Below are 27,255 nucleotides of genomic sequence, written 5' to 3'. Positions count from 1 at the left end.
GTTTTTGGACATAAATAAAGCACTCCAGGCTAAAGTGTCATTCAGTGGCTAGTATGGAGGTCACTGGTTGGATCCCCTCCTCTTACTGATGGATGGACTTCCCATCACGTACTTTCGATAGCTCTTTCTAACCTAACGTTTTCTCATCTTTGTTTCGACAGCAAACCCAATCCTACGTTCTGGTAGTGCAGGCCCTAAGCATGGCTAGACTAGAGGCCAATACCAGTGTTGTGGTCCAGGTTGGAGATGTCAACGATAACACGCCGGTCTTTAAACAAACCAGGTACCAGTGTTGCTGAAAGTCTGAAAGTCCACCCACAAAAAAAAGCTGTGGTTGGAGCCTCACTCACCTCAGCATTTTCTCTGTTTTATCAGATATGTGGGTGAAATCAGCGAAGCTGCCCCAGTCAACAGTGTGGTCCTCGGGGAGGACGGGAACCCTTTAGTGATCCAGGCCACAGACAGGGACCACAATCACAACGCTCTGCTGAAGTTTCAGATCGTAGAAGACACGGCTCGCCTGTTCTTTAGCGTGGACTCAGGGACTGGCTCCATACGGTACGGTGACGTAGACGAAGAATGACCGTGTCTGTGTTCAATGTCATTTATATTTTTATGTTGACTAACTTCTAACTAACTTTTAGTTTGTTTGCAATGTCATTTATATTTTTATGTTGACAAACTTCTAACTAACTTTTAGTTTGTTTGTTTTTTTTCTGTAACTGTTAGGCAGTGTTACCATACATCAGAGCATTGATGGGTTTAATTTGAATTTTTTATGAGGGTTTAAATGTTTATATCTTCACAAAATAAAGTTAAAATAACTTGTGCACATTTAATTACCAAGTTTACAGGGACATAGATATCGATTTAATAGAAGGTTCTAGGGGAAAAGACACAATTCGATTTAGTAGAAGGTTCTAGGGGAAAAGACACAATTTACTGTCTCTGCTTTGACCCTCAGCTAAGTCCTGACCCTGGTTTTTATATTTCAGAACAATTTCCAGCCTGGACTATGAGACATTTTCAGAGTTTGTGTTCCGGGTTCATGTTGAAGACAGTGGTCAGCCACCCAGATCTGCTGACTGGCCTGCAGAAGTACTCATAAAGGTAAAAAGAAAAAGCCCACATCAACCGGCTTCCACTGCCTCATAAACCACTCCCTCTGTGATTTGTCTCTGTGTCTCTTCCTCTCTGTAGGTGATCAACATTAACGACTCACCCCCAAGGTTTTCCCAGGTTATGTATGAAACCGTCCTCCTCCTGCCCACCTACGTGGGCGTCCAGGTCATTAGGGTTGATGCCTTTGACCCTGATACGACCCCAGATTTGTCCTCGAACCCCGACAAGTCCGGCACACCTCCTCTACTTTACTCCCTGGTGGAGAACAATGTTGATTTTTTCTCTGTGGAGCCGCTCACTGGAGTCGTGACCGTGGTTAATCCAAATCTCAATAAGGACAGTCTTCGTTTTGGTGTGAAGGTAACTCTATTTTCTGCGTGTCCTGTCGCTAGCTCTGATCTTTAGCATGCAAATGGATTCAGCTACTGTTCTGCAGTGATTTCCACTGGGAGCTGAGAGCACAGGGTCAGAACGGTGTCTTTTTGTTGATTTACTCCAGCTATTTACCCTAATGCATTGTGTAGTATTGTTAGCAGGACGTGTTTTATCATTTTAATAATTTATAGGAGCAGCAGGGGGCAATATGTTGCAGAAAGCAACCTTATTAGCCTTTCGTTCTTGTTTAATTTGCAGGTATGGGACGGACGTTTCTCCAGCACAGCATCAGTAACAGTCCTGGTTCGAGAAGTCGTCGACAACGGCCTCCTCTTCACCTCCCCCGTCTACACCGCCTTCCTCCCAGAGAACACACCTAATGTCACTTTAGTGACCGTTGTGAACACGGTGGGCCACCGTCTCAATGAACCTCTGAAATACACCCTCCTTAACCCCGGTGGACTCTTCATCATCCGGCCGACCTGCGGAGTCGTGGTCACCACCGGTGTGCCTTTCGATCGAGAGGAGAAGGAGAGATATGAGCTGGTGGTGGAGGTTAACAGAGAGGATGAAATACTCCGAGTTGCCAGGGTCACTGTACAAGTGCAGGTGGGAGTGAAAACACGTGTGTGCGTGCGTGAGTGTATGAGTCATTAATGATGTTTGCTCACGGCCGTGTGTGCGTGAGTCATTAATGATGTTTGCTCACGGCTGACACGGCCTGACTGTAGACTGACTGATTTTTTCCGCTGTGATTACCAAACAAACAGAACTGCTCACTGTGAGTGTGCTCTGCACTTCCTGACAACCGTGAAGAGTTCCCTGATTTAAAAATGATCTTAATCAATTTCTCATTCGAGGCGCAGATTAGTCTCACTTCATCTCGTGTGTGGTTTTTGTAATGTGATTAAAGCGTCAGGTATTTTTTTTTATTATTATATATATATATATTTTATTATAATTATAGTCGAAAAAACAACAAGCAGAAATATGGAAAATATATTCGAACGTTACCCGGGGAAAAAAACGGATCCAACGTATAACAAATGCCAGCTAACACAGGTTAGCCAAAAGTAAATATGAAAGTTAACCTATATTAAAATGAACATTTGGCTAAGAACAACTAAAGTCAGTGAAAATAACAAAAAGAAAATTAAAGTTATATTGTGTCAATGTTAGCTAAATTTTAGCCAAGATATTGTAGGATTATGAGTAGGAAACGTAAAACAATCTGACCTACAGCCTCTTCTCCAGGTGGAGGACGTGAATGACACCTAACGTCTTCTCCAGGTGGAGGACGTGAATGACAACGCTCCGGAGTTTGTCAACCTGCCTTATTACGCTGCTGTACAAGTGGAAGCAGATCCAGGATCTGCTATTTTCAGAGTCTCAGCCACTGATCGAGACGATGGTCTGAACGGAGAGTTGACCTACAGTCTCAAGGAGCAGCACAGGAACTTTCAGGTCAAACCTTCATCTTTCTCATGTTGCATTGCACCTGTAATGATATTTTTAGAGCTTTAGAATTGTTGCATTTCTCTAATGTCCGGGCTAATTTTGCGCCATTTTTTTCCATTCTAGATGAATGCTATGACAGGTGAGCTCAGCCTAAAGAGAGCCTTTGAGTCCGACTTGTCCAAGGGAGAGTACAGACTGGTCATCGTGGCCACTGATGGTGGACTCCCTCCTCTGTCCACTGAGGTGGAGCTTCCAGTGACCGTAGTCAACAAAGCCATGCCGGTTTTTGACAAGTCCTTCTACGGTGTCACAGTCAGAGAGGACGTTTCCGTCTCCTCCTCCGTCCTGTCCATAAACGCCAGCAGTCCTGAAGGCCAGACCATCATCTTCACTATCAGTGACGGAGACCCGTCCCTTCAGTTTGACATCGGTTTTGACTCAGGGATCATCAACGTGGTTCATCCATTAGACTACGAGACCACGCAGTACTACAGGCTCACGGTGAAGGCCGCGGATACGCTAACGGGCGCCAGGTCGGAGGTGGATGTAGACGTTGTTGTACTGGACGTAAACGATAACCCACCAGTGTTTCAGAGGAACTCCTACGCCGCTGTGCTTCCCGAAAACGCCATGATTGGAACAACAGTGTTACAGGTTTGTGTTTGTTTTCGTGCGTGTGTGTCTGTTTGCTTGGCGAGGCGGGCCAGTGTGTACTCTCCCCAAATTATTTTTTTACTCACAAAACGCACAGTGTATGAATATTAGATGCCATATAATTTATGTATGAGGATACAATGTGATATTTTCCCCATGAATTTCCCAGTGGAAGCTCTTGACCTTTGGTGAATAACAGATGAGAAACAGTTGGTGCAAAAGGATTCCGAGACATATTGTCTCCTTTAATCAGTCTCTTTAGTCTGCTATTTAAATGTGAGATTAAATTTTAAAAGGATACAGAAGGTAAGGTAGGAGATAATCTTCATCACCGATGATCATAATGGTTGATAACATACTCAGGCTTGAGGAAGTGGTTTTGCATTTCTGATATGAAAACCAGCAGTTCTGGCCAGAGTACAACATAGTTGACAAAGTCCCAAATTCAGACTCTAGGTGGTGCTCTTAACAGATCTAGAACATTAATGTGAGCCACTGATGATGTTCTACAAATGCTTTCAAACCTGTAACAGAACAAAAAAGTATATATGAAGTCCGGGACTTGAACTTTCTCCGATTTTCAGCCCACCAGACCACCGACCGCCCCCTCCATGACATGAGCAGACTTTAAACCATCAGAAACTGGAGTTTCTCTTCTGTTTGTTTTCTTAGGCTTTATGGCTCATTGGCTGGCTTTTTGACTAATTACAAACTAATTAGGTGAATCATCTGGAGCCGTGAAGTGTAAATTTTTATAAATTAGCTCTGGTGTCGCACTAGAACAAAGTGATTGTCATAATAAGTGCCTACACAGGTGCCTACACTGCAAAAACAGAAAGAGGCCACACGTTTTAAATTTAGAAAAATAGAGCAAAAGTTTGATGATGGATTCAGGCTTTTCTTCTTGACATGAATTCTTAAAAGAAGTAAAACAACAAGTCCTACTGTTGAGTGAATGATCTGGTCGATCCACTTGAACATATCTTTAACCTGTTACTGGTTTATTCTGGCTCAAAATTAGCTGAAATCTACGGTTGTCATGGAGATATTTTTCCAATGCATAGTGTTCTAAGCAGAGTAATTCCCATACGTAAAATATTAGATGTATTTTCTTTGATAATAAGCCTCTCTTTAATCATCTTGATTTCCTAATTTATCCTGAACTCTACAACACTCAGAGACACGTCCTCCTGTGGTCCCGACCACTGCTTGGTTCACAGTTGTAGGCCTCGACTTGAATGTGTGTAGCGCTCCTTCCATTAACTTTTCAATATCAAACACATTTCTTCTGCTTCCTCCACTTCTGTTTTTATTACTGCCTTTTTGAACTTCCTCTCGTCTGAGTTGTGTTATTCTTTCCAGTCTCTGATCCCAGGCCTATAATTCTGGACAAACCTGTTTTGTTTTGCTTTAATGTGACTGTGTTTCTGTTTGCACTCAATACTGCAGCTGTCAGGAGTCAAAGGATGAATAATGCACGAACGGAGTGAAATGTTTAATGTAAATCTCACTGCAGGTGTTTGCTCAGGACCAGGACTCGGAGAAAAACGCTATTGTGAGTTACCAGATCCTATCTGATGTTAACAACAGCAGCGACTTCTTCAACGTCCACAGCAGCAGCGGGTTGGTATTCACGTCACGCCCGCTCGACTACGAGCTGGTCCAGAGCTACAACTTCATCGTCAGGGCGACAGACAGCGGGGACCCTGCTCTCAGCAGTGATGTCAGTGTCACTGTGACTGTTACTGACACCAGTGACAACCCCCCTAATTTTAGCCAGAGTGTGTACGAGGCCTTTGTCAGCGAGCTGGCTCCACGGGGACACTTTGTGACTTGTGTTCAGGCGTCGGATGGCGACACCTGCGATGCCCAAAGGCTGAGGTAACACACAGTGTCTGTGGATGTGAATGGAAAGATGAATGGTTTTCTGCTGAGTAGAAGTAAATAAATTCCATGTCTTTAATTATCCTCCGACTAATACAGTTTACAGCTGCGGGAGAGAAACAGAGCCAACACCTAATGTGGGGCTGAAATCTGTTAAATTAAATGTGTTAAGTTAGAAAATGTTACTGCTTTGGATAAGATGACCTGGACGACTGAGAACCTACACAGATGATCAAAGAAATTTCCAAATCTAAAGGAAAGAAAAAGTCTGAAAAATAACTGAATATTTTCTACCGAATTTGAAAAAAAAAAAGAGTTTAATTCAATCATGTAAATTTCTAAAATCAAAGACTGAATATAAATTCTGACTTAAATTCTACAACAGGATTTTAAGGGGTAAAAAAAACTTTATGCAAAGGCAAACAAATCACGAATTAAATACAAATGTTTGGTTGAATTTAGAATTTTTCTAGAAAATGTCAAATTATGACTTTGGTTTGGTTTCACGTCCGTATAAAAAATGAATAATACATTTTCAATTTAATTTAAAAAAATGTGTATACATTTATTTAAATACTGGAACTCTACTTCAGAACGACTAAAGTCGTAAATCAGTAAGGCTTGTCATCCTAAAGTCCAGTATTTATACTAGAGTATAACCATACTTCTAGATACTTTGCTGTTGGGACTTTACACAATCATCTTTATGCTAATGTGGGTCACATTCACTTTCAGGTACAGCATCATCTCAGGGAATGAGAGGATGACTTTTATGATAGACTCAGATACAGGAGTGCTGAGTCTGTCTAACAAGAGGCGACAAGGCATGAAACCCGTGTATCAACTTAATGTGTCCGTGTCAGACGGAGTTTTCACCAACACCGCTCAGGTGAGGCGGCGCCTCTGCATCTGTGGCCCACTGCAGTCTGCCCTCCCCTCCCCCCCGACCCCCGGTACAGATTTATTAGACGCATTTGCAGCTTTTCCATTTGGACCAACGTTAGCTGAAGATCAGCTCTGCAGTTAGAGGTTAATGTGCTTTCATGTCACATTAGATTTGCTTACAGGGATGAGGTGTCAGCTGGAAGTAAATATGTTCACTTATGTCTGTGTTGTTTACCTGGTAATACAATAGTCAATACAAAGTTTTGGCCTGACTCTACAAAGCTTATTGACTTTTCCTGTGCACTTTATGTCACATGATGGAGGGGGAAAAAAAACAGGACTGAAAAGTAAAACCATTGAAAATGGACTCTAACAAGTTATTTAAAATAGCCTTAGCGAGCTAAATTACATGTTAAAAAGTAAACTAAATTGAGCTATAAAAAGGATACAAGCTAACATACACAAAAGATAACGTTTGAATCAGCATTAGGGTTTGAAAGTTAGCCAAGTAAAGCTATATTATTTAGGAAAATGACTAAAAAAAGGTCTTTAAAAGTCTTTAAGGCTAAATGTTTACAAAAAATATGGCAGAAAAGTAATATTTCAAAGGTAAAGTACAGGCCAGAAATAGCTTTAGATTAGCACAGCTAGCATAAACATGAGATCCCCAAAAGATCCAAAATTGAGGACAGCTGCTATAATTATGATCAAAAATGCCTTTAAACAATTACACTATTTATCAGGAGCCATTAATTCATTTAAAGACGTGGGAATCCCTGCCAAGTGTAAATTACCAGCAGGACATCTTAACTCACATCAATCAGCAGCTGGTTGACACCAGCCTGATGCTTTTACATAATTGTTTCCGTCAAAATAGATTGATTTTTTTGGCACCAGCAAAATGCCGGTGAAAAAAAGCAGGGATAAATGATGTGGTAAATGGGCTGCACTTATAGAGTGCTTTCCTGGTTATGATGACCACTCAGAGAGCTTTAAAGTACATTTCATTCTGCCATTCACACTCATTTACACTAACCCTCATAAAGCATTAGTGCCTGCAGTACTGCCATCTGCCATCACACATCTTTCATTCTTGAAAACAGCTGTCTTTTCAGGTTTACGGTCTTGTCAGGGGACACACTGGCATGTAAACCAGATCAGTTAGTGAAAAACAAAGCACTCTACCTACAGAACAACAGCTGATGTCTTGAAATAACCTTTGAACACCACCTCTGAGAGTGAGTCGGATAATGATCAGAGCAAAAAAAAAAACATTATGGATAATGATCAGAGCAAAAAAAAAACAAATTTTTTTTACCCACAAACCTTTCTTTTAGAGTAACCATCAGAAACTACAATAAACTTTTACCCCATTGTCTTAAGGTTCTGAGAAGAAGAGGAATCACTTCAAGCTTTAATCAGAGCTAACCACAGCAGTAGTGAATGAAGAGTCAGACAGAGGTCCCTCTACTGCCCCCCTTGTTTCACCCTAGGGTCCAGCATGGCCCACTTTTACCTAGGACAGTAAAAGCATTACTAGTTTCAGTTTTACTCCGTGCATGTTCTCAGTGTTAATGTTCTTAGATAACTTTTCGTTTGGCGTTAGCCAATCCCATCATGATCCTGTCCCACTTCATTAGTCAGTGATTGGCCAAGAAACTGTTAATGTTAATGTTAATGACAAGAAGGAGATTTAGCAGTGAGCAACCTCAACTTTGAATTAGAGGAATCTGCTGAGGGATTTACTGAGATCAACTGAGGGTGGCTGGTTTGATCCTTTTGTTTTTCCTTGTTTCTGATCCCAGCAGTTTGAATTTCCTCCCTGTTTGTGGGTGTGTTTTTTTTTTTCTAAATTGACCAGAGCAGTTGTTTGTCCCTGTATGTAATGATTTATTTGTAGCTGCTGCCTCTACTACAACGCTGCACTTTAAACTCTTTTCCAGGAGGGTTAACCAACCTCAGAGACAAATGTGATGTGACATTTTTTTCTTTCTTTCTAGGTGATTATCAGAGTTCTGGGAGCAAACCTGTACAGCCCAGTGTTCAGCCAGAGATTTTACCTGGCTGAGGTCCAGGAAAATGCCCCCCCAGGTACTAAGGTCATCCAGGTACGTGAGATTCCTTACATGTCCCCTCCGGCCTTCTGCATTATTAGTCATAATTCCTGGGTACTTTGTGTTGGGACCACCAGGTCCAGGCCATAGATGAGGACTCTGGGTTGTTTGGCCAGATCAGCTACACTCTCGTCAACGACCTGAGAAAAACTCAGTTTGTAATCAACGCGGAGGGAGTCGTCTCTACTCTTCAGAAGTTAGACCGCGAAAATCCAGTAAACAAGGACATGGTGCTGACTGTGATGGCCCTGGATGGTGGAGGTATAACAGCTTTAAATGTTCTGTGTGTGGTTTATGATATAGAGAAAAATCCACAGTGAAAGCTATACAAAAGTCATTCTTTTATATTTAACCTCTGGAAAGCAGATTACAAAAAAACAGAAAAAGCCCGCCCTTCCAGATGATTTACTATTAGCTCCAAAACAATGGCCTGGAAACATGTTTTAATTCGATTTTTTTAGTTGAATCTGTCTTTGATTAATCAGTTAAAGGTCAGCTGTATATCTCAGAGCCATCCAATCTAACTTTATCCTAGGACAGTAAAGGCATGACTGGCTAACTTTCTCCGTGGGTTGGAGGATGGTGGTCCTGTTGGCCCTTTTCCACTTGTTGACTCTTAAGTTTCAATCATTTCTTATTAGGTCTAGATGAACGATTACAAGCCGAGGTGTTTTTCCCCATGTTTCCTAGGACAGTAAAGGCATCAATGGCTGCAGAAGACTAAGAGGTTGTTGTAGGATGTTACAGCAGTAAAACAAGTTTAAAACTTCTTCTGAAAGATGAGAACGTCGAATGTTTAGCTTCTAAGTATATTCGGGTTTTTTTTTTTTTTAGTATAGGCCATAAAAGCAGAGCTGGTTATAGACTATTATCCACTTCAACATTCCTTATGGAGTTAATGGTACATATAACAACCTTTGTTGAATACCACATTAAAGTCAGGCCATTTTGCATCTCAGTGTACACATGGAAGCCTGCGTGTTTATGACGTCCTCTCTTCAGGGCGCGCATCCTTTTGCACGGTGCGAGTGGTTCTTACGGATGAAAACGACAACGCCCCGAGGTTCCGAGCTGCAGAGTACCGCCTGAGCATCAAAGCCAACGTTGCCACTGGTGCTCTGGTCACACAGATCCAAGCCACGGACCCCGATGCCGGATCAAATGGAAGAATTACCTACTCTCTTTACAGCGAGGCGCGATTATCCCTGGTGGATGTGCTGGAGGTTGGTTCATTTTTACTCTTCACTCACTTTGAAGACAGCTGCTTTAATAGAGCTGCAAACTCACTCTCAGTTCCATTAGACGCAAGTCAAAGCAAACCTCAACGAATGAGTGTAATGGTGGGAAACTGGAGTCAAACTTTAAAGCCACGTTTGCTACCTTCTTCTTTTTCAATTAGGAGATAAATTCTGGGCTGACACACCTCTCCTCAGCTCAGTGAGTGAGCAACCATCTGTCTGCTGGAGATTATACATTTGAGCTCATCAAATCAAAATGACGTTGCACCAAGATGGATGCTTCCAGTCTGCTTTTCTCTGCTAGAAAAAGGGAAATGCAATTAAACTGCGGCAGAGAAAGGCTGTGTTACTGCAAAGAATGTCAAAGAGGATTAGCTTATAAATCTAATTAGAAGTGGGAGACAAAATAACAAAAGGAGTCCATCTATAGAGCCTCCAAATTAGCTCGATCAGGAAAAATCCACGCATATATGTGCAAAACAAATTTTCCCCCAAGGCTTTAAATTTTTTTTTTTCTTCAGGTCTCTTGGCCACAAATATTTCCAGCAGTGACAGATTTCACAATGTTAAACTATCTGAGAGCCAACTGGTCCTTAACTAATTAATTACCTGCTTAAAATGCCTTTGTTACATCAGGAAGGTATTTTTAGATAACAGAAAACGTAGCTGTAAAAACACGTTCGGGTGACAAGTAACTAAATTCAGTTAAAAATACAATGAAAATAATGAAAGGTCCTCAGAAACAAAATTGAAAATTATTAAATTAATTATTACCAAAAATAAGGGTTTAAATTGTAATATTTAGGGAGAAATAAATCAATTTATTGAGTGAAAGATTAAGTCAAGATTAGGAAAAAGAAAAAAAAGTTGGACAAAAGACATGTATAGCTTAAATGTTACTTGAAGTCATGAATCTTCATTCGTGTTAAATTTGGTCAGAAATAGCTAAAGAAAAAAATGAAAAGAAAACTTGGCCAAAGAATACTCATAAAACACTCAAAAATATGGCTAAAGTCACTTGAAGCCAAAAAAAGCCACAACTTCCCTCGAAGGTGTTGATAAAAAAAAATTCTACAGTTATATGAGAGGTAGAAAACGTATAGACCGTCGAGGAAATGTAAAAGGAAGTCAAAGGATTATTAAAAAGAAATTGATGTAATTGCACTGGAAATGATCTGTCCCGGAAATAAATGTCACAGAAGCAGTAAAGTCTCAGCCGAAAAGATTAACAGCCATTACTGATTGGAGGCTGTAAAAATAATTATAAGTCCTGGGCCACATTAAGTCTGTTCAAGTGGCCCAGGGTGAACCTTGGACATGGCTGATTAGGATGGATATTCACTGTTACACTGCGCAGCTACTGTAAGTCAACGCTCTAGTTCTTGGACTATTGTTGCTGGATTAAAACACATACCTGAGTGTCTTCTGTGGTGTCCAGGTGGAGCCAGACAGCGGTTGGATGATAACCAAGAGCAGCGTGGACCACCTCCAGGGTACCGTCCTGTCTTTCTTTGTCAAAGCCACGGACAGCGGTTCACCTCCCAAACACTCCCTGGTGTCGGCCTTTGTCCACGTTGTCCCCGCGGACGCCTCCGTCCCCTCCTTCAGTCAGCCTCAGTACTCCTTCACAATCCCCGAGGACACAGCAGTAGGCACGGCCTTAGGGTCCGTCTACATCGGACCTGGACAGACCGCTTCCTTTACCGCAGTCGCTGGACAGACCCTGGACAGCAACGAGGATGGGACGTTCAGTGTGGACGGGGAGACGGGTCTGATCCGAGTGCTCAAGCCTCTGGACTATGAGCAGGTCAACGTCTACAGCTTTAAGGTGTCAGCGACGGTGAGACGAGACCTGATCGAGGCGGTGTCCACCGTGGACCTGGAGGTTAAGGTCGGTGAAGCTGTCTCTGATTGGTCCGGTTCACCTCTGAAATGAATCAAAAATACAAAAGAATGATTCGAAAGGTTCTGGACGTGAGAAAGACAAATGAAGAAACGGTTTATTGCAGTCATTAAATAGAAACCTAATAAGTGTCTATTACCATCTACACACATGGTAACATTTTGTAACATTTAAAGTGAATTTTACAGCTGAGTCGTGTTGTGCAGGTCCTTGACGTGAACGACAACAGTCCAGCGTTTGAGACGAAGACTTATCTAGCTACGGTGATGGAGGGAATGTCAATGGGAACAAGAGTGATTCAAGTACGGGCTCTGGATCCAGACTGGGGCTCCAATGGTCAGGTGTGTGGACAGCCAGTTGGTTCTTCTAGTTTGTATTGAATTCTTTGATGATAATCGGGTTTGAGTTCTGACAACACTGCATCGCAGGTTACCTACAGACTCGGCCGTCTGCTCACATCTAATCTGGACCTGACAGACGACGCTGGCTCCGCCAATGACTCCGTCACAACAGGTTCTATCTTCACCATTGACAGTAAATCAGGCTGGATCACCACCAGGGCCCAGATGGACCACGAGACCTGCTCCAGTTACAGCTTTGAGGTGGTGGCGTCAGACTCAGGAGAGTCCAAGTCCCTGTCCTCCACGGCTGTGGTCACTGTCACCGTGTCTGACGTCAACGACAACCCGCCGCGGTTCAAGGAGGAGCTGTACATGGGTTCCGTCACGGAGAGCGACCCTCTGGGTGAGGTGGTGGCTGTCCTCGGGACAGAAGACCGAGACGGTACTGACCCAAACCGACAAGTCAGTTTTTACATCACAGGTGAGGGAACATGGGAAGGTTTTTTTTTTTTTTTTTTTTAATTCAGAACATAATTTCCAACCTTGCAGTGACATTGTGCTGAGATGCATAATAATGATTCAAAAACCCATAATGTAGATTTTTACTAAAGGTCAAAATTTTAATATATTTCTATTCAAAATGTCACATGACTGCCTTTTCACCTATGGGATTATCTATTAATTTTAATTACAGGGACAATGATGGTGGTAAATTAAAAAAAAAAAAAATTGTCACCTGAGCTGTACATGTCAGAAAAACGGCATTTTTTTTTTTTTGGGATAATATAAATTTATTTTTACACAGTATCAACAAATCTGTTGAATTTATAAAACAGTCTTACGTTTAACTATTTATTCATCTGTATTTGTGTGAAATAGGTCATAGAGGCTAAGGCTAATGTTTGTTAGCATAACTACTTGGATCTAGCTTACCTAGTTTTGGCATAGTTTTTTAGTTTTGTCTCTATTTTTCAAACATGTCTCTTTTTTTCATTGCATCACGTCATCATGTTTTTGTCGGGTTAGCCGTAGATCTACACCTAAGTCAGATTTGCTGCAAGACAATGCTACAGACATCAAGCTGACGTTTTTACAATATAATTTAGCTTAAACTAGCTTTATATTTGACGGTATAATTAAATGACTCCTTCACTGAAATTTAAGGATTAGTCTCGGACGTTTTAAGGACATTTTAAGCTGAGCTTCTGCTCATTTCTGATCCTGGTATAATTTAGTTATATAATAGAGTTACATGTAAAACAGCCTGGCGCTTGTACTTTAAATGCCTCTTTTTATCGGTTATAGGGTAGTTCATTATAAGACACCTTTGCAAATGAAATAAGAAATTGAGTGCAACAAGTACATTTGGATTTACAATATGGGAACATCAATCCACTGCTATCACTTGATCTCCCTGTTTTTTTACAAGTTTGTTGCTGTACATCTTCACCTTGTTTTGTCTTTGCAGTTTCAGTCTCAGCCCCTGTTAATCCCCGTCTATATAATTTACAGGAGGAAATTCGCGGGGCGTGTTCGGGCTGGCCCTGGTGCAGGGGGAGTGGAAGGTTTATGTGAGTGGTTTACTGGACCGTGAGCAGCAGGACTGGTATCTGCTCAACATCACAGCCACTGATGGCCTCTATGTGGCTCGCACTGCAGTGGAAATTACAGTCCTGGATGCCAATGACAACAGTCCCATCTGCAACCAGGTCAGGCATGAGAAAATATGGAAATGGGGGTGAAACGACATCCAGGGCAGCACGTAGCAGCAGTGCAGCGGAACAAACATTGGTCCTAGTTCATATTCAAAGCAGATGTTTCAATACCTGTCTCCAATTAGCGTTAGCTTAACAGCAAGGTTTAGTTTTAGGTTAAGTCCATTTTTTACGAGGGCATTTATTACTAGTTTTTCTTGGTTTTAGCTAGCTTGTACCTAGCTAGGTGAGGTTTATCTTGTCACTAAAGGAGTGAGATTTTTATTTTGTTTTTTTAATCTAACATCTAACATCAATCTGTACCTTTTGAACCAACTTATTTTTTATTTTTCTGGTGTTTTTTTTTAGCTTAATGTCATGTACCTTTTCTTGCACCTGCAACTACAACTTGAACCTTCTTTATTTCAAACACCTTCTGTTTAGGATTTAATATTTAATAATTTAATACATTTTTAAGTAACTAAGTAAAACTCAACAGTATCCCCATTTATAGCTGGAGAAAAACCATGACCACAATTAGAACTGTAGCTCACAATTCCAACTCCAGCTCTGCAGCTTTAAAGAAAGTTGGACTTTCATCCTAAAATTCAGTTAATTCAGTTTTGCCATGGGCTAAAACAAGGAATCGCCTTCACTGTGAAAGTTGTATATAATTGGACTTTGCCCACGTCTAGGAATATCGCTTTTCATTTAGCAGGATCCGGCCAGGATTGTGGAGTTTGGTGAATGCAGCTAATTGGTCGGGAAACTTTCCTTCTCTGTCTAAATTCTTACTAATTCTCTTTGAAATCAATTCGCTCCATGTCCCCGTTTTCCTCTTACATTCTCTGTGTTCTCAGATAAGTCATGTCTGCTCTGCGTTACAACAAAGTGGCTCCTCTGGCATCCCACAGACGCAGCATCGATTGTTTCTATGGACACTGAGGGAGGATACTGTTTGTTTTAGTGTCGGCATGTACGCCAGAGTTGGTTTCGTTAATAATTCAAAAAATATTCAATTAATGTGTTATAAACCGAGCAGCGGTCAGCACCGCAGAAATGAGGGACTGATTAATCTATTCTTTCAGCTATCTACCAATAAAAAGATAAAATAATTTCAATTACGAGGCCGTTTACTCACAGTTTACCTTTGACCCACTGCTGCAGCACTAAGTAAAGAAAAGCAATTATTTTCTGGGGAAATTGGTTATTATTGGAAAGACTTCTTTCTTCGTTGCTTGAAGCTGCTTTTCATAAATCCAGTTGGAGTAAGCTGTGTAACTGAGGCTACAGTGATTAGCTACAACTGCTATAACTGCAGTACAGCCAGTCGATTTAAGAAGGAACGATGGGATAAACAAACTTTAAGTTAGGTTAGCTTGGGCTTTTAAAAGTATCTATGGGTATTCAGTTGAGTGTAGTGTAGTATGATACGTTGTAGTACAACATAGTGAATAGTATAGCATAGTATATTATAGCATAACATAGTATAATATAATATTGTATTGTATATGATGAGTATTTTATTCCTTTAATGTAAGTATACAGTGGTATAGTATAATGTAGTATAGCAATATATTATAGTAAATGCTGTATAATGATTGACTATGATATAAAGCTATGTTAGCTTAGCTTAGCTTAGCATAGCAAAGGATAGCATTCGATATCTTTCACAGGAGTCCGTGTCTTTATTGAACCAGAAATATCCTCAAATATTCCGTTAAAAACCAAACCTAGCATTGCATAAACCACGAGAAGACGGCTAACAGTTGGCCAAGAGTATGTACCCAGAAAGTTTAGTTGTTAAACATAAAATAAATCAAAATATTCCTCGTACTGGGCTGAATTTACGAGCGGAACAATTTATTGTGAAAAATATATTTTTTCTTGTATTTGGATAAAAAGGTTCAGAGTGTTTTTAACCAATATGAATGTTATTTGCTGCAGGGCTTACAAACTGACCTTGGAAGTTCTAGAATAGTCCACGTGTCGGACTCTGGAGCTGGGACTGAGCTCCGAGTGAGGCTGTGGTGTGTTTGTGCTGCAGCTGTGCTGTGCTCATTCTGTCAGCAGGGATAATGGCTGCACTGCCCCCAAGTTTAATGTGTTTTTGATGTGCTGGACAGACTGTTTCATAAAATGGACCATCACTGTGTTCGTCTCTGTGTGTCTGTCTGTCTATGTGTGTGTGTGTGTGTGTGTTTGTGTGTGTGTGACAGGCTGTGTACAGCGCCTCCTTTCCTGAGGACGTTCCCATCAACAAGGCCATTTTGACAGTGGGAGCAACAGATGCTGACTCAGGCTCCAGTGCTGAGATTCAGTATTCACTGTTTGGAATTGGTGTGGAGGATTTCTACATGGATGCTAACACTGGTGCAGTTCAAACTATTTTTGAATTTTAATATTTTTTTATTATAATTATTGGATTTTTTTTAACATGGGATCAGGCCTTTGGTAGTGTTTCTCTTTTGTTGGCGTTAGATTTGTTAGATTGACATGAAAACAAACAGAAATGGCAAATAAATAGCTATTAATGGGAGCACAATACATTACCCTACTGGTTAACAGCAGTACTGCAACTAACGTTAAATAGCAATACATTACCCTAGTGGTTAACAGCAGTACTGCAACTAACGTTGTCTGAGCATATTTATTTTGATTAAATAGTTTGACTTTTTCAAACCTCCAAACTGACTTTTTTTTTTTTTTTTTCCCAACCTCCAAACTGACCTTTTTTTTTTTTTTTGGTATCATGTCCTGTAGGTGAGCTGCGTACGGCCGCAGTCATGGACCGAGAAGTGACGCCGACCTACAAGCTCATTGCTCAGGCCACAGACGGAGGTGGACTCTTCTGTCGCTCTGACATTTCTCTCCAAGTGTTGGACGTGAATGATAATGCTCCCTCCTTCTCCTCCGCTCATTACCTGGCCAGTGTGTTCGAGAACACAAACCCCAAGGCCTTGCTCACCCGACTGCGAGCAAGCGACCCAGATGAAGGTAAGGCGTTATATGATGCTGGCCACTTCAGTGGTTACTCCTGTTCTCCTGCTTTATTATGCATGTCTCCGCTCGGTTGACCACAGAGCAGCATCTTATACATTCAGGCACGTAGACATGCGGAAGTTTAAACTGAGCATCCACAGAGGATTTTGGTAACTTTGTAACAGACACAGATTGGTTTGACAGTTTCAGTAGCATTTTTAGGTTTTACAGAGAACGATCCAAAAAGAAGGAATAATCCAGTGAGCAGCGGTTTGGTGCCGTAGGGCAGACTGGTTAGAACTGACAAAACAGCAAACGTAATTAAAATAACCACTTGGTAAAACCAAGGTCTGGACAAGAGCGTCTGTGAATTCAGAACACGTCAGACCTGCAGCTGCCGAGGACCAATCTAGGTGGCACAACAAGAAGTGGAGGAGGGTGGACCGGCAAGATTGGAAAAACGTTGCCTGGTCTGATGAGTATCGATTTCTGCTGTTGCTTTTTCGATGAAATGGCCAGAATTTGGTGAAAACAACAAGAAAAATATGATCAACCAATCTTTGAACCATCGGCTCAAACTGGGTATGTTGGTGTGGGAACATTTTCTTGGCACGTTGAAGTGTCCGAGAACTGAGCATTGCCTTACTGCCAAAACTTAAACAAGTACTGTTCCTCATCACGCGCTTCCCTTTATGAGTGTTCTTATCTTTTAATGTCTACCTTCAACAGGTAATGAACCGTGTCTCAAAGTTGAAATGATCTATTTTACCCTGAAGTAGGGTTGTTAAAATGCAATAAATTCTACGTTTAATAATTTGGTATTGCTCCTCAGCCTTCGTTTAACAGAAACAAAAGGCAAAGTTAAAATCTTAAATTATGAATGTAGATCATATTTGTTAACACACAAACTGAGTCAAAACGACGGAAACAATTACAGACAAGTTAGGACAAAGGACAAGTAAAGTGAAAATTTAAAAAAAAACTTTGAGCATCTGACATTTTGAGAGGCATTTTAAACAGGTATTAAAATGGGATTTTAGCAGAGCATCAACCAAAGTTGTGCCAACTTTTCCTCTGGCTTCATGTAAATGTGAAACAAAACCTTTAAAAAAGATTTTTTTCCGGTGTCTATGGCACACAGTTCAGGCAAATTCAAAAGAAAAAGTCCATACAATTTGGTTATAAACAAGATAAGAGTTCCTCATACAGTGACCACCGACTGTACGTCAGTCACGTGGACGCGTGAAACACAGAGGCTAATAGTCCCTTATACAGTGACCATCGACTGTACGTCAGTCATGTGGACGCGTGAAACACAGAGGCTAATAACCACAGAGGGTAATAACCACAGAGGCTAATAACCACAGAGGCTAATAACCACAGAGCCTACGGCTTCCTACGTGTGATGAATGCAGCTCTGATCCACCCTGTCACTCCCACTTCCAAACTGCTGACTGGGGCGCAGGCAGAAGTCTGGCCAAGGGCAAATCTCTACTGCGTATGTGTCACACTTCATTTGTTCGCGTATCAGTCACTTCTCATCCGAAGGTGACTGCCATGAACAGACAGAAGAAGAAGAAGATGAAGAAGATGAAGCGGAAAAGCCTCCAGGGAGTGTTGAGTGTTCATTCATTTCTACCTTATCTTCTCCAGGTCTGAACCGCACCGTGGTTTATTCCCTGGCGGACTCCCTTGACGGATTATTCTCCATCGACCCTGTTTCTGGGTTGGTCATGTTGGAGAAGTCTCTGGACAGGGAGACGCAAGACTCTTACACTATACAAGTCCAGGCCGCAGATCAAGCTGGCCAACGGGGGGCGCTGTCCTCACAGGTAGCATTCAAATCTCATTTGTATTTTTTTTGTCCTGTTTAGGTAAACAAAAAAGTAGCAAAAAATTTGTCCTATTTAGGTAAACAAAAAAGTAGCAAAAAATATTTGCTATTTTTTCCTAGCTCTTATTTTTTTCCTATCTGATGAGTCACAGACCACAGACGCCAGTCAAACAAATAATAACTGAAATTATTGGTGAACAAACCAAGGACAGTTGGTGACACAATGTCCTCGTCCCCCGTAGGCTACAGTCTCCCATATTAACAACCTTTTGACCTTTGCCAGGTCCCCGGGGCTGCAGCTCTCTGAATGAGACACATTTGAACTGGCACAGTTAAAGTGACAGGACTGGACATATGGACGGAGTCACTCTGAGTTTCAGGATCAGGTCCAGCTCACGAACTCTGCTTTGTTCCATTTCTGGCACCGATGCAAAACTTCATTCATCAAAAACACTCACAGTGGAAGAAAGAAAGAGAGAGAGAGAGAGAGAGAGAGAGAGAGAGAGAGAGCAATCTGGAAAAGATGCATTGAGGCAGTCAGCGGCCTGAACAGAGGCAGATGTAACATGTAATTAGGGTGGACTAAGTAAAAATGTCATCAAATGTCAACGTCTCAATGATTTGCATTGAAACTAATCACAAGTGTCTCGACATCCATCATCGTACTCTCAGTAGGCGAGGGTGATTCGGTGAAATATGACGTGACGGAGCCACGTTGAGAATCCACTCTTCTTTACTAATTGTTGACGAGCACGACTTCAACCATCTGTCTTTGTTAATATACGAGGAGGCTAACAACAAAAAGAGGAGACGGTACTTTAGCCTCTAAAGCAGAATAAACTATTAGAGGTAAAATGCCAGGTTTCAACAAACAGACATTAATTCACTCTCCATTAGACTCCCTCTCATGCTTGGTTGCACACAGACTCTCATTGATTTGATCCTGTCTTTCGTCCCGTTCCTGAGGCCAATACTACCTTTTGTGTCATTGATATTTGAATGTTCTCCAGTTTGTCTTGATTCCCTGTTTTCTTCTCCCGTCTGTGTGTCTTATCCTCAGGTTGATTTGACCGTTCTGGTGCTCGATGTGAACGACAACGCTCCGGTGTTCCAAAGACAAGACTACACCACCACTGTCCCCGAAGATGCAGCTTTGGGGACGGAGGTGCTGCGAGTGTTGGCCACCAGTGCCGATATCGGAACTAATGCTGATATCATCTACCGAATCCAGTCTGGAAACGAGTTGGGGAAGTTTGCCATTGACAGGAAACTGGGTAGGATGAGGTCCATGTGATGGGGGTTCTATATTTTTTTTAATTATTTCCTGTCGTTAAAAAGTAGTAAAAGCAAAACCCCAACTTTATTTTTTTTTTCCTTGAAACATTTCAGTTATGAGTTCAGAGTCAAATTTTAAATTCCTACACTTCCTCGTGTTTGTGTTTCAGGCTCCATTTCTGTGGCTGATGACTTGGACTTTGAGGTGTGTAAGGACTTCTACCTGTCTGTTGTGGCCTGGGACAGTGGGAGTCCTCCTCTCAGTGCTGCCACCATGGTGACAGTCCAACTAATGGACGTCAATGACAACGCTCCAGTCTTTAGTCAAGACATCTACAACGTCCTGGTCAGCGAGGAAGCATCTGTAGGACAAACGGTGACCAGGGTAAGATCCAGTCCCACGTGTCCTTCTGTCTAAATTCTACAGGTTCTAGAGTTTTCTTTTTGTGTTCCTTCAGGTTTTAGCTGAAGATCTGGACAGTCAGGTGAATGGCAGAATCACCTACTCCATCCTGAGGGGCAGCAACCATTTTTGGATCGACCCCGTGACCGGACTGCTCAAAGTTAACAAAAGGCTCGACAGAGAACTGGTTGGAATATTTCAATAAAATCGCGTCATTTCATTGGTTGGAGGAAAATGTTTTAGAAGCAAATATTTGATTTGATTAAATTGCCTTTCAGCGTTTTTGCCAGATAATCCAACAACAAATTTGATGCAGACAGTACAAAACAAACATAGCTAAAATAGCTAGAGCTAATTGGAAAGATAAAGGACTGAGCTCAGAGGTTAGCGGGGCTAAAAGCTGGCTCCACCTGTAGATAAATGGGGACATTTATGAATTACTAACTGAACCTGAATGTTGCAAAAAAAAAAAAAAGTATAATAGTGAGGCTAAATAAAAGTCACAAATTGAACCAGAGAAAATACTTTAAGGAAAATGTGGAAAGTATGTGCAAAAATAACTAAAAGTTAACTAGTCAAACTGCGGCCAAAATATTTTGAAAAATATCTTAATATTTTCCCCAAATATTTTTTCCAATATTATCCAGGTCTAATTAACTACAATTATTTAGAAGTTGTTAAATTGTAGCTAAAGTACAGATAAAAGCGCCTCTACAGACACAGACCAACTCCTGGTCCTCAGTACAGTGACTGATGACTTGTCACTCTCTTCGTCTCCATGTAGGTACCCAGGTACTCTTTGACAGTGCAGGCCTTTGACAGCGGCTCCCCTGCCATGTCCTCCACTGTCACTGTTAACATTGACGTCTCTGACATAAACGACAATCCTCCCGTCTTCAGCCCTGCCAACTCCACCGTTGTCCTACAGGTAACTGTCTGGATGTCTGTTCGTGCTCCTGTTTGTGCATTTCTCATGTTGTCACTCTGTCTTTATCGCTTCTTACTTCCAGCTAAATCAAGCCGTTGGCACCACCCTGCTGAAGGTGTCTGTCAGTGATAAAGACTCCCCAAGAAACGGTCCTCCCTTCCAGTTCCGTATCTTGTCAGGAAACGAGGGGAGTTTCTTTTCGCTGGACCAGACTGGAACTCTGAGAACCAACCGTGACATCGGGCCCGATGTACCCAGAGAATTTGTTCTCGAAATTCAGGTTGGAGACCAGTTTTTACACTAATAATTTATATCTATTGAAAGTTTTGAAACTAACTTTATAAAGATTGCACATCACTATTGAACTTTTCCCACCTTACTAAGTGAAGTTGGCTGAATAAGACAACTAAGGGGCGGAGCAAAGCCAAAGAAAAAAAAAGACAAACTTACGTCATCTTCAAATGTCGTACTAAATAAAATCCCTTACTGTAGACACGATTAATATTCAGTTGTATTTGTTGTACCAGACACTGCAGATATTAACGTACTCCGTAGACACACCTGCTTCTACTACACTGTACTCCTACTCAACGTATTCATTGAAACAGCAATATTCTCATTAAGCACCGCCGTACACACAGCATTAACTGATTACATTAGAATAACTGGGTTTCAGCCTTCAGTCCTAATTGATGCTCCTTTCTGCCAAACAGACACTTGTTCAGCGCCTGTCACTCTCATTTACATGCAAATGATGAGCTCAGCCACGGAAACTTGTTGTTTTTGTGTTGTAATGTTTGCTAATGTCAACTTCATTATCTCCAGTCATTGTTTGTGTTTTGTCCTGGTCTTGTGGGTGTATTTTGGGAAAGAGGGAATGCAAATGAAAAAGATAAATTAATAACTTTTTAATTTTCCAGGTAAATAGCTGTTTTAATTTTTTTTTTTTTTTTTTTTAATTCAGGCGAGTGACTCTGGTAAACCAAGTCTTTCCTCGTCTTCCTGGGTTTTTCTCAGAGTCATCGGGAACAGCCAGTACAAACCCACTGTCTACCCCCTGGAGATCTTCGTGGTCATGGTAACAGACAGCTTCCCTGGTGGACCTATTGGTCGGATACATGCCACTGACCGCGACCCAACTGATGCACTGTCATTTACCCAGAAGCCTCTGCCAAAAAGCATGTTCGCCATTAGCAGACAGGACGGCAGCATTGTCGCTCTGCCAGGACTGGAGCCTGGCAGGTATGGACCGGATCCCACGGGTGTCTAAACCCCAGGGTTTAAGACAAACTCTAGGAGATCTCACAGCCTCTCTCCTGCCCTCAGGCTTTACACGGACGAGTCAGAAACAAAGTTTTACAACAGTAAAACAACTTCCTGTAGAAGCCTTTAGTCTCTCAGAAACTTGACTAATAAAAATCCCCCGAGGTTTTGTCATTGCTGTTAATCCAGATATTGTATAAAATAAAGAAAAAGAAAAAACATAATTAAGCGTTGGTCCAGAAAATTCAAATACAATGTAAGTAATGTAAGTAAGTCCAGGAATATTTTTGTGATAATCCCCTTAACAAAAAATAAATAAAAAATAAAATAAAAATAAGGTCAGAAACATCTCAACCAGAGCTAAAACAATGGAAACTAAGGAGACAAAAACCAGACATAAACAGCAAAAATACCAAATTCTAAGCTAAAGTTAGCATAGCAAAAGGCCAAAAATGCTACGAAAGCTATATAAGAATTATAAATAATTAAGCCAAGGAATAGCCATACAGCTATATTTAGCTGTAGGTCGATTTCTTAGATGTTACAGCAACTTAAATGCAGCACAGACGTCACAGTTGAACCTGAGTCAAACTTTTCAAACACCAACTAGAAAACTATCTTGTCCTCTGTCCATAGATACCAGCTAAACGCCACTGTGAGTGACGGGCGTTTCGCCGTCATCGCTGACGTCTCCGTCCAGGTGGAGCAGGTGACCGACGTGGTGCTGCGCAGCGCTCTGACCTTACGTTTCAGCTCCCTGTCCCCTGAGGAGCTGCTGTCTCGCCACTTTACTCAGATCAAACTCACGCTACGTGAAATCTCAAACTGGAAGTGGACACCAGGACAACCGGACCCTCTGCACGTGCTCAGTGTGCAGCCGGTGAGTGGGACGACGGGCGCGGAGTTACTGGTGGCGGTGGAGCGTCCAGAACGACCAGGCAGTGGACGAATGGGAGGGTTCTATTCCCAGCAGGAGTTATCTGATATGTTGGAAAACGCAGTGACCAGGGGACGGGTTCGAGGCGTCCTGGCTGGAGCCACGGTGGTGGACAGGACTTGTTCTGAGGAGCTGGACTGTGGGGACAGAGTCTGTGAGAGGACAGTGGTGATGGACGGTCGTTCTCCCGTCACCTACAGCACAGAGAAGCTGAGTCTGGTGTCACTGAGGTTCAGACACACAGACGGCTGCACATGTCCTGGTCAGTTCACCACACAGTCCGTGACCCACATTTTTTTTCAAGTTGCAAAAATCAATCAGATTTCAACTAATGGATTAAACTACATGCACGAAAACGACTGAAACCAGAATAAGATTAAACTAAATGCACGAAAACGACTGAAACCAGAATATAAAAATGATTTTTTTTAAAGATGCTGACAATATTCTGCCATCACTGTGTCTGTGCAGGAGGTTCATGTCCCACAACTGTGGAGCTCTGTGAAGGTCAGTCCTGTCCCGCAGACATGCAGTGTGTCCGCTCCGGTCCTACAGCGCCCTCTGTCTGCCAGTGTCAGCCTGAGCGACTGGACGAGTGTGCAGGTAACTTTTCTTTCTACAAACAGGACTACATGTAAACGGTTCATGATCTTTTGAGTTGTTTTTTTTTTTTCTCCACTCACTCTAACCTCCTTGTGCTGTGTGTCGTTGCAGGACAGACTTCACTGAGCTTCTCTGGAAACAGTTACATCAAGTACAGAGTGACAGACAGCACTCAGTCTGGAGAGATGAGGCTGGGACTGAGGATCAGGACGCTTCAGAGAAGAGGAGTCATCATGTTCACACGAGTTAACCCCTGTACCATGCTCAAAGTACCTACTTTTCAAAATACAAAAGACATTTTTAAACCGACTGAATTTGAATATTTGATTTTAAAAGAAGTTTTCTTCTAAATGAAGTCTGATCAAACTTCCCTGCACAGATTGAAGGAGGGCGACTCTGGTTCCAGCTGGACTGTGACAACACCCTGGGCATCATGGGTATCTCTGGCCGACCAATCAACGACGGCCTGTGGCACGCCGTGGCCTTGGAGCTGACCAGAAACTACACGCTCCTGTCTCTGGACGACAGTTACGTGGAGCGTCGTCGAGCAGCCAGGGCTCCGGTTCGACTCTGGCCTCTGGGGCCGGAGTCTTCGTTTTTCTTTGGGGCTCAAGTAAGAACAGCCACCGTGCCGGGTGAGAGGCCCAGTCCTGGACCAGGTAGGATGCAGGCGATGTCAGAGCGTGGAACAAGGGCCCCGCCCAGAGCCCAGGACGGGTTCCAGGGCTGCCTGGGCTCCCTGATGCTGAACGGTAATGAGCTGCCGCTCCAGAACAAGAGGAGTCTCTACGCCGAGATCGCAGGGCTGAGTGAGGTGAAGCTGGGCTGCGTGCTGTACCCCGACCCATGCATCAGTCAACCCTGTCTCAATGGCGCCGTCTGCAGCAGTCTGCCCTCTGGAGGTCAGTGAAGAACTTCCACACTGACCAATGCATCCATAAGACATGAGTTCTAACTTTTTTGGTTCTGTTCACTCTTCCCTCTACTTCTCTCCCACAGGCTTTGTGTGCAGTTGCAGCACGGGTTTCACTGGAGGGCGCTGTGAAATTGAGCTGACATCCTGCATGCCTAATCCGTGCCAGAATGGTGGAGACTGCAAGGCCGTGGGCAGTGCATTCCTCTGTGGCTGTCCCACAGGACTGGGGGGGCTAATGTAAGAAAGACCGACTAACATCACTCAGAATCACTTTTATATTTACCCTAAAGTCGAAGCTGAAGATTCTGTGTCCTGTCTGCACAACCACAACACCAGGATAGTCACAAAAACACAGTTCAAATGCAACAGTTTAAGTCTTCTACGAAAAAATGAAACAATTTGTAAGCGACCCACAAACACAAAGGCATTAATACCCATAACCACTACAGCAGTCATTAGTCTTTGAGCTGTTGTTGTATAAATAAATGAATGTTTCTAATTTATTTTGGTTTCATTATACAGGGAAAGACTCTGATTATTCTCTTGTCGCCTTTTTAGTTACAGCTCAGTGACAGCATTAAATATTAAACTCCTGGCACCGAGGTTGTTGTTAAACTAAGACACCACTAGAGGGCACTTTTTGCTCAGGGAAAGAAAACATTCCGGAGTCAAAAAGAAAAAAATATCAAGGTTACTTTGGGTAGATTCCGTTTAAATTTGGACAATTCTATGAAAGAAAAATTATAAAACACTAATAAGGTCAAAAGTCAAAAAATGTTTGAGGTTTTTAAATTATTATGTGTGATTTAAATAAAGAGGTTTTACAAACTGATGAATAGAAGACATCAGAAGACACGCATGAATTCTTCAATTAACTTCATGCATGTTAATGAGGGAGAAAACAAACTGAGAAAAATGACTGTTTTATTTTTTTTTAAAGGGTATAAAAATGATAATACACGCTGTTTATCAATAACTAAAACCACATAAAATAAAAATGTTTTGACATTTAAAATTAATATTATCTCATCAAGGACAGTGCTAAAAGGTTGTTCGACAATTTGTCTGGGTGTGTGTTTGAGTTAAATGTATGTATTGGGTTTTGTTGCGATTTAAAATTAATTAGTAATACCAAAGTATGTGTCTGGGTGTGTGTTTGAGGAGTTAAATGTATGTATTGGGTTTTGTTTTAATCGAAACACGTAGTGCGTGTGTGTTGGTCTGTGATTGTGCATTGTTTTTATTGTACCATGAACCACAGTGATCATCTTCTTGTCTGAAGCCTTAGTGATTTCTTTGCTTTTGTTTGTCTTTTGTTTTAACGACAATCAATGCAGTGGCTGTGGGAGGTTTTGATTGCATGCTACGAAAAAAGAAAAACCCACAGGTTCGCTGAGAAATAAAAACGCATTAAATGTAAACTTTTATGTTACACAAAAAGTGTAAGTAAGTGAAGTAATTAGTAACAAATAAAATGGCAAATGGGTGAATGGATGGATCGCTAGATAGATGGCTAGCTCCATAGCTAGCTAGCTAGCCAGCTAAATAGATAGATAGTTGGCCTAACTAACAAAACAAATAGATAGATTAACCATTGGATGGCATAAAGGTGAATAAAAATCAGAAAAATAGAGCTAAAAGTTAGCCAGAAATATAGTTGTCCACCAGTCCTTAACTGTTGTTTTGTCCCTGCAGATGTGATGAAGACGTTAATGAGTGTGACCAGGGCGAGTGTGGGAACAGAGGAGAGTGTGTCAACACCTTCGGCTCGTTCTTCTGTAACTGCTCCGAGGGCTACGACGGTCAGTTATGTAACGATCAGCCCCCTGCTGACCTCGGGGATGACATGCAGGTAAAAACCTTTTAGAAATAAATTCATTCAAAAACCGTTCCTACAGCGTTCCCCTTTTGTCCAATCAGCTCGCTCCTAATTAGACTCAGTGAAGCTGCTCAGTATTGCTGAGTGGAGCGTGGCCATCCTGAGATGTTTCAGCCACAGTCTGGTGTGTTTGTTTCTACAGCAGATGGATGACAGTGTGGTTAATGAGTAAATCAGAGCCTCTCGTTTGAAGTCGCCACGCTCTGGACTTCTGACGTGCACTACGTACCTCGTATCGAAAGCCAACACTCGCTCTGTGTTGCACATTGTGAGGAGTGAAAATTCACCGTCTCTGAGGTTATCAGTATTCAAGGAGAAGAACAATCAGGGCGGCTTCAGACTTCGGAGGTGTTTGACATTCGATTCATTAGGAAGAAAAATCCACAACAACATTAATTTGTTTATGGATTGATAATTTGACAACGATGACTTCTTCTACCCCTGTCATTTCCTGGCTGTTACTTCTGCATCGTTAGCTTTTATGGCAGTTTAAAAGGGGCATCTGAAGTCCATTATTAATTATGTGGGCAGAATAACTACCTCCACAGAATCAAACAGCAATCGCTG

At 41.9% G+C, this 27,255-nt stretch overlaps 1 protein-coding gene across 1 annotated transcript in view; it reads left to right on the top strand.

Annotated features, from left to right (window-relative positions):
• fat3b (FAT atypical cadherin 3b) overlaps positions 1-27,255 on the top strand; it is a 77,934-nt gene that overhangs the window by 36,904 nt on the left and 13,775 nt on the right. The window contains exons 16-46 of the mRNA XM_017041824.2: positions 162-283; positions 376-558; positions 996-1,110; positions 1,201-1,482; positions 1,756-2,106; positions 2,788-2,961; positions 3,079-3,609; positions 5,126-5,490; positions 6,229-6,382; positions 8,379-8,486; positions 8,570-8,753; positions 9,495-9,715; positions 11,169-11,621; positions 11,840-11,974; positions 12,062-12,455; positions 13,487-13,683; positions 15,888-16,041; positions 16,432-16,665; positions 18,304-18,482; positions 19,545-19,758; positions 19,930-20,144; positions 20,218-20,349; positions 20,947-21,090; positions 21,173-21,370; positions 22,055-22,332; positions 22,990-23,552; positions 23,762-23,893; positions 24,005-24,162; positions 24,273-24,795; positions 24,893-25,046; positions 26,505-26,661. Coding sequence (XP_016897313.1) covers positions 162-283; positions 376-558; positions 996-1,110; positions 1,201-1,482; positions 1,756-2,106; positions 2,788-2,961; positions 3,079-3,609; positions 5,126-5,490; positions 6,229-6,382; positions 8,379-8,486; positions 8,570-8,753; positions 9,495-9,715; positions 11,169-11,621; positions 11,840-11,974; positions 12,062-12,455; positions 13,487-13,683; positions 15,888-16,041; positions 16,432-16,665; positions 18,304-18,482; positions 19,545-19,758; positions 19,930-20,144; positions 20,218-20,349; positions 20,947-21,090; positions 21,173-21,370; positions 22,055-22,332; positions 22,990-23,552; positions 23,762-23,893; positions 24,005-24,162; positions 24,273-24,795; positions 24,893-25,046; positions 26,505-26,661 — 7,404 coding nt within the window. The remainder of the gene's footprint in view (positions 1-161; positions 284-375; positions 559-995; positions 1,111-1,200; positions 1,483-1,755; positions 2,107-2,787; positions 2,962-3,078; positions 3,610-5,125; positions 5,491-6,228; positions 6,383-8,378; positions 8,487-8,569; positions 8,754-9,494; positions 9,716-11,168; positions 11,622-11,839; positions 11,975-12,061; positions 12,456-13,486; positions 13,684-15,887; positions 16,042-16,431; positions 16,666-18,303; positions 18,483-19,544; positions 19,759-19,929; positions 20,145-20,217; positions 20,350-20,946; positions 21,091-21,172; positions 21,371-22,054; positions 22,333-22,989; positions 23,553-23,761; positions 23,894-24,004; positions 24,163-24,272; positions 24,796-24,892; positions 25,047-26,504; positions 26,662-27,255) is intronic.

The sequence above is a fragment of the Cynoglossus semilaevis genome, chromosome 19 (assembly GCF_000523025.1).
Source record: "Cynoglossus semilaevis isolate Cse_v1.0 chromosome 19, Cse_v1.0, whole genome shotgun sequence".
Classification (NCBI taxonomy): domain Eukaryota; kingdom Metazoa; phylum Chordata; class Actinopteri; order Pleuronectiformes; family Cynoglossidae; genus Cynoglossus; species Cynoglossus semilaevis.
The sequence above is the reverse complement of the archived record's forward strand: the minus strand, read 5'-3'. Positions and strand labels throughout refer to the sequence as shown.